Source organism: Pararge aegeria, chromosome 20 (assembly GCF_905163445.1).
Source record: "Pararge aegeria chromosome 20, ilParAegt1.1, whole genome shotgun sequence".
NCBI classification, from domain to species: Eukaryota; Metazoa; Arthropoda; class Insecta; order Lepidoptera; family Nymphalidae; genus Pararge; species Pararge aegeria.
The window spans coordinates 6,887,678-6,900,047 of NC_053199.1; the positions used below are offsets into that span (position 1 = coordinate 6,887,678).

General features: G+C 37.0%; 1 protein-coding gene across 1 annotated transcript; it reads right to left on the reverse strand.

Annotated features, from left to right (window-relative positions):
* Positions 1 to 1,204: 1,204 nt before the first annotated feature.
* On the reverse strand, positions 1,205 to 12,316 carry LOC120632687 (ubiquilin-1). The gene is made up of 11 exons (XM_039902654.1): positions 12,113 to 12,316; positions 11,804 to 11,990; positions 10,694 to 10,791; positions 10,196 to 10,339; positions 9,183 to 9,321; positions 8,839 to 8,946; positions 5,619 to 5,875; positions 4,505 to 4,618; positions 3,792 to 3,998; positions 3,070 to 3,202; positions 1,205 to 2,333 (listed from the first exon to the last, which is right to left on the reverse strand). Exons 1-11 carry the CDS (start codon positions 12,212 to 12,214, stop codon positions 2,257 to 2,259), a joined length of 1,566 nt encoding a protein of 521 aa, XP_039758588.1. The 5' UTR covers positions 12,215 to 12,316; the 3' UTR covers positions 1,205 to 2,256.
* Between the last annotated feature and the right edge of the window lie 54 nt (positions 12,317 to 12,370).

Below are 12,370 nucleotides of genomic sequence, written 5' to 3' on the forward strand. Positions count from 1 at the left end.
CTAAAACCTATAGGTACACTACAAAACCTAATGAACCGTGTACTCATTTGTGATTCTTTATTACGACGTAATGAAACCGAACCATTTTTGAAGAAGCTGGTGATGAGAAGTAGATAATGTACGACAAGAACGTGGTCAAAGGTCGGTTAGGCTTCACCGACTGTGGCGAAACCCGGGTTTACTCGCAACAAGGTGATGATGTGTGTTGTGGGATTGGAAGGGCATTATTCATTATGAGCTGTTACCACTAGGCAGAATCATCAATTCTGAACTTTACTGCGAACAACTGATGAGATTAAAGCACGAAGTTGAGAGAAAGGGGCCGGAATTATTCGACAGAAGGGGTCTGCTTTTTCATCATGATAACGCTATATCTCACACATCTTTAGCCACTCAGTAAAAATTAAGAGAGTTTGGCTTGGACTTGTTAATGCATCCGCCGTATAGTGCTGATCTTGCACCTTCAGATTTCCACCTGTTTCGCTCTCTTCAGAATTCTTTAGGCAGTGTCAGGTTAACATCACGAGAGGACTGCCAAAAATACTTGTCGCGGTTTTTTGATCAGAAGCACCAAAATTTCTATAGCAATGGGATTATGTCCCTACCTACAAGATGGCATAAAGTTTTCTAACAAAATGATACCTACATACTCTAGGTAAATGTAATTAAACTATATTAAAAAATGTTCAGAATTTTCTTAAAAAATGCGAAGAAACTTTGTCCCCAACCTAATATTATGGAAAAGCTTGCTTTCTATTTGCAGCTTTCTTCCGTTTTGGGTTCAACTATCCCCTTTTATCGCCTAACCATGAATGTAATAGCAGTAGCTAGCTAATAGCTGCTGGGCAAATACTATACAAATAATAGCTAGATATGACGTTTTACTGTACAAATCCTCAGCCGGAGTTAGGTAGTTGGCAGTGTCAATCCCCATGTCTCAAAGGGGAGAATAAAGCCTAGCCCAGCTGTGGGAGTGCTAGTAGGCTGGTGATGGTGAAATACTTTAATTGTACTAAACAGTTAATTAAAATTTTGCTAATTCCTTTGACCTGTCAGACTTCGTTGGCCAGGTGCAGTTTTAAATTCGTAAATTCTTTATTCAAATAGAAAGAATATACATAAAATAACCATATAATAATAACATGAAATCAGAATTTAAAATTATTTATTTAGGGTAAGTTTTTTGGAAGTAAGAACAACATAGTAAGCGTTTTCAAACTTTATTGATTAGTGTTTTGTATTAATATTATTCTAGATATAATTCATGGAAATTTAACGAAACCCTTAACAAAACTGAGCAACAGTTATCGGTTTTTGTGTTTAAACTTAAAATAATTTGCTATATGTTTAATAGAATAAAGCACAATATTGCTTATTTCAAAGTTCTACCACCGCAAAAAGAAATTATAAAAATTACTGTACAACCGTCAAATACCATGCCTTTTTTTTATTTAACATTTGGAAAGATGCATCACCCACAAAGAGTTGGAACAACGATACAATCTGTATAAAATTTCAAATATATTGAAACTAAACACAAATTCACTTGGCTGATTTTTAACATAAAAACAGAACAAAATTTAAGTATGGATACTGTATGTTTTCTCGTTTAATTTCTTAAATGAAGCATTAGTGAGTAAGAAAAATTAAAAATGACTGTACACATCAATAGCACATTATTAACATTTCAATTTAACTCAAGATTTGCCACCACACTCATTTTAAAGCAAAACTATTTACATAAAACTACATCATTTATCTAACATTGCAAAAACTAAAAATATGTACTCATAGGACTGTAAGACATACAAGAAAAAATCTTTGTTATAATAATATAATATATTATTAATTTAAATACAGCAAACATGTTAAATGTTTGCAACATAACCGTTACGAATGATTTATGTCTAAAAAGAAAAAAAATATATAATACCTAAAGTAGAAGGAATGAATTTAAATTATTAAATTTAAGACGCAATCTATTTATTTTATAGACCTTTTGTTACGTGAATTTCAATGAAGAGTCAAAATTCAGGACGATGTTTTGTCTTTCTTTAACATATTATAAAAAGTTGAAAAGTTACTTGCACAACACCATTGAACAAATAATATTATTTGCTATATTTTGTCAGACATCAAAAAAGAAAACATTTAGACCTAATCGAAAATGTAAACGTAATACAACTTCGTAGTAATGGGTTAAAATGTGTTCAAAATTGTGGTGCAAGTCAGTGCAATGTATGCGCCGCGCGGGTGTTAGCTCATTGACAACTGACCGAGAGCCAATAACCTCTCTACTGCCGCGTTCACATCACCGAAGGTTGCAATTAGAGCTGAAACAAATGGTATGCAAATATAAACATATGGATCACTCTTAGTGGTAATTTATGAGAATAATTAATATCAAAATATAATAAAAAATATATATGAAAAAAGTATTCCGTGCGGTAACGACACGACAGAGCAGAATAGGCTACTGGCCTTAGTTCAAGATTTGCTCGCTCGCAATTTAGGAGTTGTTTTTGAGTATGGAAATAATTGAAGAGTAAAACTTTTTTTTGTAATTTTGTGAAAGCTTTTGCCGAACACTCCTGAGGTCTATTGATAGAACGTAAGTAAAAGAAAAAATCAGTTGTAAGGAATTTAGATCTCTCAAACGGATTCATATTATATAATTATTGTGTAATTCCTGTGGCCATCCGTGATCTTCATCATCAGTTTAACGCGACCAAATATTAGAAACAAGATACTTTAAAAAGATTTTGACAAAGTTCTGAGCTAAAAAAACATAAACAAGAAATACAACCGAATTGCGAAGCTCCTCCTTTTTTTTTTGAAGCCGGTTAGCGCGTCTAACAAATATCGACCCACTACCCAGTAACAAATATATTAGATTACTAGCGGACCCCAGCGCCATGTGTCGGGCTAATTTGTCAATCTAAACCATCCCCCTGGTGCCACCCAAACGTATACCAAAAAATTCATTCAAATCGGTCCAGCCGTCTAGGAAGAGTTCAGCGACATACACACGCATACAAGAAATATATATACAAAGATATATATAGTTACCTTGCAAATTAGCATCTCGGTTGAGAAAACCCATCGCAGTAAGCTGTTCCAACTGTTGGGAATAGCGCTGTTCCGGCGGCTGCTGCGTGTTCGTCTGATTATTTGACATCGCCGACACCATGCGTTGCATAAACTGAAAGGACCCATTAATATTACTTTTCATTAACAGTTTGGATAGCTAACTCAATATAATTGAATATGGTGATAGCCTAGTGGTTAGAACTTCAGCCGTCCTTTCGAAAGGGAAATAGTTCGATCCCGGGTACGAAACTAGCTTTTAGGAGTTACGTGCTTTTCAAACAATTAAATATCACCTAGTGAAACGGCTAAGGAAAGTATGGACATGCATGCCTGGTCTTTGAGAACATTATGGAGACATAATGTTTCTAAAGGTCTGCGAGGTCTCCGAATCTGCAGTCGGGTGGTAGGCTACAGGATGAACCCTAGTTAATCTGAGTGGATATCGGTGAACTGAGAGCCGCGCTGTTGGCCAATAACGGGTTGTAATGATGATATTGATTAATTCCTATACATTACACATTATTACAGTACAAAAATATCTGTAATAGACTAGCCCTTGAACACAATCTCACACCGGATGGAAAGTAAGGTGTGGTCTAAGATGGGATGTTGGATGTGAATCCTCTGCAATAAGTCTCCTGGCTCGGCGATCCACAGCATCCACAGCGGCAAACTGGCACCTAGCGGAACCGATCATGTACCTGTGAGAAAAGCTCGGTGTTTTGTTGTTGGCGCGCCTGCTGGTTGGCCGCGGGCTGGGCGCTGGGCGCGGCGGGGGGTGCAGGGGGCGTGGCGGTGGGCGTGGCCCCCGCGGCCGCCGGTCCAAAGCCTATGTTGTTGACGAGTGTGGGGGCCGCGGCGCGGAGTTGCTCCATGCCTTGTTGGATCTGAAGCAGTGCGTTCAACGCCTGCGAACAATCGTTATGAAATAATAAAAAAAAAAACTTTATTTTTGTAACTATGACCTAATTAAAATTTCTTTACTATTATAAAACAGAAAAAATTAAAATACAGTACTGAACAAAAACTAAATGCAAAAATTACGTAAGATATTAATATTAAATATACAATAACTGTATTATATGTTTAAATTCTTAGTTGGTAATAAACGTATTGCTCATTTTTTTCAATAACTATAGTTGTTGTGCCCATCAAGCTTGACTTTATAGTTGGTCTTAAAGTATGTATTGAATACGATTTTTTTGGAGATATATATGTTTTTGATACATCGATACTGAAAAACTGCGTATTATTATTATCAGACTTCAACAAATAACATTAGAAACAGATATATCACAAAAAAAAACATTGGTATGGATCGAAAGTCATGTGCTTTTAAGTATAAGACCGAATTTCTCCTTCCTAATAAGACATTTGGGTAAGAAACATTTTTCAACAATAATTTTATAGGCACCTGTGGATTAGACATCATCTGTTGCATCTCGGGATTCTGTAGCTGGGTGATCATCTGTGGCATCATAGTGCGGATTTGTTCCTGGAGCTGAGGGTTGTTGGCGAACATGGGATTCTAAAACAAACATTATGATACAAAATTATAAATTTTCAAGTTTATTTCTCCTCGTTTCACGCAGAGAAACGGCACGTTCCGTTTCTCTAAAGTAAAACTTCTTTAGGCGCGAAAAACTTCTCTAGGGAGCAAATATTTTCAAACGGATCAATTGTGAATAGCAAAGTTAGTAAAAATTCATCAGATTAAAAATCATAACTCAGCAAGAGTTTGGCTGGGAGGTATAGTCCTGACCTTACACCTTCAGATTTCCACCTGTTTCGGTCTCTTCAGAATGCTTTAGGCAGTGTCAGGTTAACATCAAGGGATGAGTGCCAAAACTAATTATCGCGGTTTTTTGATCGGAAGCCCCAAAATTTCTATAGAAGATGGCAAAAAGTTATCTACCAAAATGGTACCTACATTCTCTAGTTAAAATGTAAATGAGCAATGTTAAAAAGTGTTTTGAATTTTTTTTTTAAATGCGAAGAAACTTTTTCCCCAACCTCATATGCCGTCAACGCCAAAGAAGTTTTACTTCAATCGCGCGTAAAGGTTACACGAACGCACTTTTTTATTATTTTGCATCAAGATAGTTTATGGTTTTTATCTCAGCAAAAAGAAGTGAGACTGTACGGCATGGATAGAAGACATTTTCTCCAAAGTTAAACAAAAGAATTTCGATCATCTCCCACATTTTTATACACAGTTTTAACCAAACATGGGCATATGTAGATATAACATCCAATTAATACGTAAATGTTGCAGTGCTTTGGCTGCAAAATTTAACTGTTCCAGAGAGTTTGGTTCCCACAACTGGTAAATGTTTGTATGATGAACATGAATGTTTTTGTATGTTGTATTTTATAAGTATTTATGTATATTATTCATAAAAATATTCTGTAATCATCTTAGTTCCCAAAATACAAGCTTAGCTTATTTTGGGGCTATGTACACATTTTTCAAGTATTATAAGTAAATATATAGATCATTTCTATAAATTTGACTTTATCTTATGTACCTGGTTTATGAGTTGGGAGGCCATTTCCGGGTCAGCGGACAGGGCCTGCAGCATGCTGTTGGTGTAGGGTGCCGACAGCATGGACTGCACCAGGCGAGGGTTCTCCGACATCTGCTGCAACAGCGACTGCATGCCGGGGGTGTTGATGAGCCCCGGGCCCGCCGCGCCGCCAGTGCTCGACGTGTTGGAACCTCCCCGGTGCCAAGGGTTCGGCAAGGGCTGTCTGTTTTCTGCGCCTTGTTGCGGGTTGGTGCCATCTTTAAAGAAACGCGTATAAATTTTTACTTCTTCGTCTTGCAGTGCCGACTTCTATCGGAGGTTGGCAACCATTAACGCTATCTGGACTGTGGACGCAATTGCACAGAAAAATGATCGGGTACTTTACCCGAACCATTGGCGGTATACCACGCTACATAATCTTAATATATATAAATCTCCTGTCACGATGTTTGTCCGTGATGGACTCCTAAACTACTTAACCGATTTTTAATTAATTTTATTTTATTGCAAATTATTTGTCTATAATTAATTGACAGTCACATGTTATATATATATATATATACCAGTGGCGTGCACTTCATACATGCACAAAAACACTGCTTACCCTATAATTTATATGTAGCTCGTATAGGAGGAGGATTTTTGCCGTTTTATGCAATTTTCCTGCTGTGTGCATACCCTGGTATGAAACCTAGTGCACGCCACTGATATATACTACTATACTCATTTAAGGCTTAGCGATACTGAATACTTTAAAAACAAAATCAAACGCAGACGAGTCGCGGGCAACAGCTAGTATTATATGTTTGTTTCTTATTCAACTACAAGTTAGCCCTTGTCTGCAATCTCACCTGCTGGTAAGTGATGATGCAGTCTAAGATGGTAACGGACTAACCTTTTAGGGGTATGTCAGTTATATTAAATCGGATTGTACGGGGGCGTACCGCCGGAAGGCTAAATAGCTTAGCGGCACGTCTTTGTTGGTAACTAGCCACGGCCGAAGCCTCCCGAGAGCCCAGGTCAGAGAAAACTCAGAAATTATCAATTCCCAAACTTGCCCTGCCGGGTATCGAACCCGGAACCTTTTACTTAAACCCACAGCGCTGATCGCTGCACCAGGGAGGCGCGCGTCGCCAAAGGTAGCTTCATGGTATACCTTATGCAATATACTTATGGTGCATAAGTATTTACCTTTACTATCTTTAATTACTTTGCCCAAGAGTTGTCTTGGAGGCCCACAACAGGGCACGGGTCTCTTCTCCCACAGTGAGAAGGGTAAAGGCCGTAATCCACCACGCTAGCCCAATGCGTATTGGTGGGCTTCACACGCCTTTGAGGACATTATAGACATTATGAGGACGCCTGAGAACTCTCAGGCATGCAGGTTTCCTCACGACTTTTTCCTTGGGCGTTAAAGCAAATAATACATTTTAATTGCTTAAAACGCACATAACTAAGGAATATTAGAGGTGCGCGCTGGGATTCGAACTCGGTCCAGCGAAAGTGAAGCCGAAGTCCTAACTAGGCTATCACCACTTACACGAATATAAAGAGAGGTTTTTCAAAGGGAATAAATATAAACGCGACCGAGTAGTAAAAATGTTCCTCATTCTTACCAAAAATGAATACAAATAGCTAATAAATTATGTATGCACACTTTTTACGCATTGCTTAACTGTATCGCCAGCGAGGCGGTAAATAAACCTCTTGGTGTCGTAAATAAATCGTATAGTTTATTTTTATCAGTATAAGGGTCAGTATATGAAACGGTGATAGCCCAGTCGGTAGGACTTTGACTTTATTTTCTCGAGTTCGAATCCCAGCGCGCACCTCTAACTTTTTTAAGTTATGTGCGTTACAAGCAATTAAAAGTGAAGGAAAACATCGTGAGGAAACCTGTGTAACTGGGAGTTCTTCATAATATTCTCAAAGACGGCCGACTGGCGCAGTGGGCAGCGACCCTGCTTTCTGAGTCCTAGGCCGTGGGCTCGATTCCCACAACTGGAAAATGTTTGTGTGATGAACATGATTGTTTTTCAGTGTCTATATGTATATTATAAGTATTTATGTGTATTATATTCATAAAAATATTCATCAGCTATCTTAGTACTCATAACACAAGCTACGCTTACTTTGGGGCTAGATGGCGATGTGTGTATTGTCAAAGTTTATATATATATATATATATATATAAAATAAAATAAAAAAAAATTAAAAAAAAAAAAAGGTGTGTCCACCAATCCGCAGTGGGCCAGCGTTGGTGGACTACAGCCTTAACCCCTTCTCATTAAGGGAGGAGACCCGTGCCCTGTAGTATACCGGTAATGGGTTGATATGATGATGATGATGACAAAGGGTCAGTATATGTTATTTTACGTTATTAACGAAGTGGTCGGAAAACATTTGTTTCTACATTAAATTAAGATAGTATGAAGATTACAATGCATCTTTATCCTAAGCCTGTGCCACGCTTTTTTGGGGTTTGTTTAATATCGGCGGTAATACGGGATCCAAAATGAGGACATCAGGGTAAAAACGTTACCAATATACTTCTATCTGGATTGAGCTTAGCCGAGCTCACTCCAGATAGAGTGGAACAGGAGTGACCCAGCGGGGAGCCGTACCAGTGGCACTACGTACAAAGGAAGGTTCCGGCCAACCAAGTACGAAGGCAAGCCCAGAGAAAGAAAGAAGTAGAAAATACTTACGAGAATTGACCTTCTAAAGTGGAGGTGGACCGGGCACCTACTTATATGCAGTCTATAAAAATTGAGCAAAAGGATGACACTTTGGTATTCCGTGATGCCAAGCGAAAAAATGGAAGGGCTGCCTTCCACGAATAAATAATAATAAATATACTAAATACGTAACAAAAAAAATAGTACGACTTCGCCATCTAGCCCCAAAGTAAGCGTAGCTTTTTTTAAGGGTACAAAGATTACTGATGAATATTTTTATGAATAACATACATGTATACTTATAATATACAGATAAACACCCAGACACTGAAAAATATTAATGTTCATTCCATAAACATGTTCCAGTTGTGGGAATCGATCCCACGGTCATGGATTCACTGCCCACTGCGCCAGTCAGCCGTCAAAATCCAATAAACATCGGAAGCTGTATGGGCTAGTCGCAAAAGTTTCGTTTTATTTCATATTGGCGCTAATTCTTTTGTGTAAGGGCTAACTTGTATACAAGTAAGAAATAATATTACCTGAATTATCAACTAGTCCCGAGAATGGATTCCCTGCCATGCTGCTAGCCACATTCAACATCGGCTCCTGGATGTCACGGTACATGCGCTGCAACGCATTGTAGCCACCTGCAGATAAATAAATTAAAACTTTTAAATAGATGAATTGCCTCGAAAACCATCTTACAGAGATTCTTAGGAGGAAAAATAAGTGATGCAATCATTTAATCATCAAGTGTAGTAATGAAAAATGTTTGTAAAATGTGTGATATTGGACGGGTCACTGTACTACTCTAAAGTTAAATACAAAGCACTTGGGCACTTTAGGTCAGAAAGCTTTTTAAGTTTAAGTAACAATATCATACCAGGTATACTCTCAAGGTTGGATAGGGCTCTATCGTGGGACCTCATCAGTTCTTGCAGCATGGCAGGGTTTCGTGCCAATTCCATTGTTTGGCGAAGTAACTCAGGGTTGTTCAGCATGTGGCTAATTTCAGGATTTCTCTGTTGAATCACACAATATTACCGTTACCACGGCTGAACTACCAACGTCGGTCTGCAATTGCCCTAGGCATCTACATGTTGGAGATAACAATGGTTTAGTTCATATAGAGCCAATATCTGATTTAAGTAATAAGAGTAAGTGTTTTTACTGTAGTTTCATTCTCATTCAGGATTTCTCTGTTGAATCACACAATATTACCGTTACTACGGCTGAACATATGACTACCAACGTCGGTCTGCAATTGCCCTAGGCATCTATATGTTGGAGATAACAATGGTTTAGTTCATATAGAGCCAATATCTGATTTAAGTAATGAGAGTAAGTGTTTTTACTGTAGTTTCATTCTCATTATCAGCCCATCATAAGGCATGTGCATCCAAATGAAAAGGGTTTAGGCCATAGTAAACGTTGGCCAGCCTATTTTAGATTGGTAGACTTCACATAACTGAGAACACTATGGAGAACTCTCAGATATGCAGTTTTACTTTTACATTTTTCATTGCAAACAAGTATTATTAAGATTCCTTAAAATAAAAAACGCACATAATACCGAAAAAACATGATGTCCATTGTTTAGTTTAAATCAAAATCGAATGGTAATGTGGAGGTACAGATAATATTTTAAGAGGGGACAATATATTTATGCAATATGCTAAATATTGCATAAATATAAAGAAGAACCTCTTAAAATATGAGGAACATACTGAAATGTAGTGTGATTCAAACTCACTAATTGGAACAATTTTTTAATCATACCCATAGAGCTTAGCTTAGCTATGGGAGATATGGATCAATGGAGTCGAAAAATCATACATCTGCATTAAAATGACAGCGGTCTATGCAAAATATTTACTTGCATAATTGTTTACTTACAGACATTAAATCCTGCATCTGCGGGTTGGATGTGATAAGTGAACGCATGTTCTCTGGGTCATTCATCATTTGCTGCACCAATGGATTGTCTAAAACTTGTCTCAACATATCTGGGTTTGATAGCAACTCTTGTTGCATTCGTGCCTGAAACATGATTTACATGTTACTTAATTAAATTACAAATAACAATATTATAACACTTTGGTACACTGAAGTAACTAAACAGTAGACAAGTAGTCTACAGTGTATACAGTTTTTATGGCATTGAGAATAAAATCCAACATGTGCTTAGCCTCTAGAATCCTGGACTAGTAAATTTAGCTTACTTATAAAGCAACATAGGTTGGTTTTTAGCACACACAACCACCAACAACATATAAATTTTCATTTTATTTGTCTAAATAAAGTCAGTAAGATTATTCAATAGGACAGTAATGTCCTAAAGTAATGCCATAAAATAACAATAATTGAAAAATACCTAATTCTATATTAATATACCTGAAGATCCATAAAAGTGCTTTGGCCAAGACCCAAGCTTTCTAGACCAGCAAGTCCTCCGAGTGAATTCAATCCAAATGGTGTAGCACCAATATCAGCTAAAAAAAAACAATTATGTTACATTCAATATTTATAATCAGTTATGAGGTAGGATCCATATTATAAGCCTTATGTCACTAAGTAAGAATGGATTAAAGTGTATTTTTTCTTATAGATAGTTTGTCAGCCAGAATGTACTTTTTGCCACTAGAAGTAGTCAGGTGAGATAGATTGGTATGACTGTTATATTAAACCCATACACCTGTAATGTTTATAAGCAACACACCCGGATCAAATCAGATCAGATAGAATTCAGATATTATAAACTTCAAAATCTGTCTATTATATTTCAATCATAAGACCACAGACCAACAGTGCATCATGAAGGTAGACAATTCACATTTATAACATTAGTGGGAAAGTTACAATACAGTAAAGGTTGACAAAGCTGATCTGCTTTTCTTTGACAAGTTTGATCTGCTCTTTTGTAAGAGTTAAATGAAAAATGGTATTATAAATGGCAAAAATGCATTTTAAAGTTTATATACTACGTAGACTTTAAAATTTAAATGTTTATTGCTGACAAAGCTTAGAATAGGGTATGAAAGTTTGTACAATATCATTTAAAGTATCAGAAATTGTAGGCAAATGGAGGTAAATAAATTTATTTTTAAAGTGTATGTATATTTATTCCTTACTTTCCAGTTACATGCCAACATGCAATCACTACATATTCTGAATGGGCAATGTGTACGAATATATTGCTGCCTTTACACACACAAGACACACAAATTATTCTAGCACCCTTGACCCTAATGAAATTTTTAAACAACCACATTTAACTGAAACTGATCAATGTTAATTATCAATAATAATCAATCTTTATTGGTTGTAGTACTTATGGAAATAGTATAACACACCACAGGAACATTATCACATCCAGCAATCATAGAACATTGTGTTCACTTGCCCATAGCATACATAAATGTACTATGGTAAATTTGTACATAATCTAGCAGGGATAAAGTTGTACATATTATTAAAACAGTGGAAAATATAAATAGTTTTTACCTGGTGGGCGTCTTGTTGCTCCCTCGGGTTCCGGTCTCGGAGGGGTCTTGATAACAAGATGAACTGTCAACCCATCCTTAATATTATGCTGTTTCAGCGTGTCCGCGTCATTCATTATTTTTCCAGCGAAAATGAGACATAGTTGCTCCGGCTCCGAGTTAAACTTGGTGCCCAGCACTTCCTTTAGCTAAAATCACCGAGACGCATTTAATTTGTTGCCGAATGATTACAGAAATGTCATCGCTGATTGCGTATGCAATATCTATGTTATTACGCCATGAAAATGAAGTCTAACGACGCTGTACTTACTTTTTTTATATCAGAGTCTTCCTCGATTTCGACTTGCTGTTTCTCTTTAGGTGTCTTTACAGTAATTGTAATCTTTTTAGGTTCGTCTTGGCCTTCTGCCATTTTAACAATTCTAGATGACTCTGTACTTTGGCTGCTTTGGCGGAATAGCAACTCAAGAATTTGACTCAAGATTTGACTAATGCATCGACAAATGACAAGAGTGATGTGCTCTATTGCCTCTGGTGGGTACAGATCCAACCTGATTTAGCAACTATT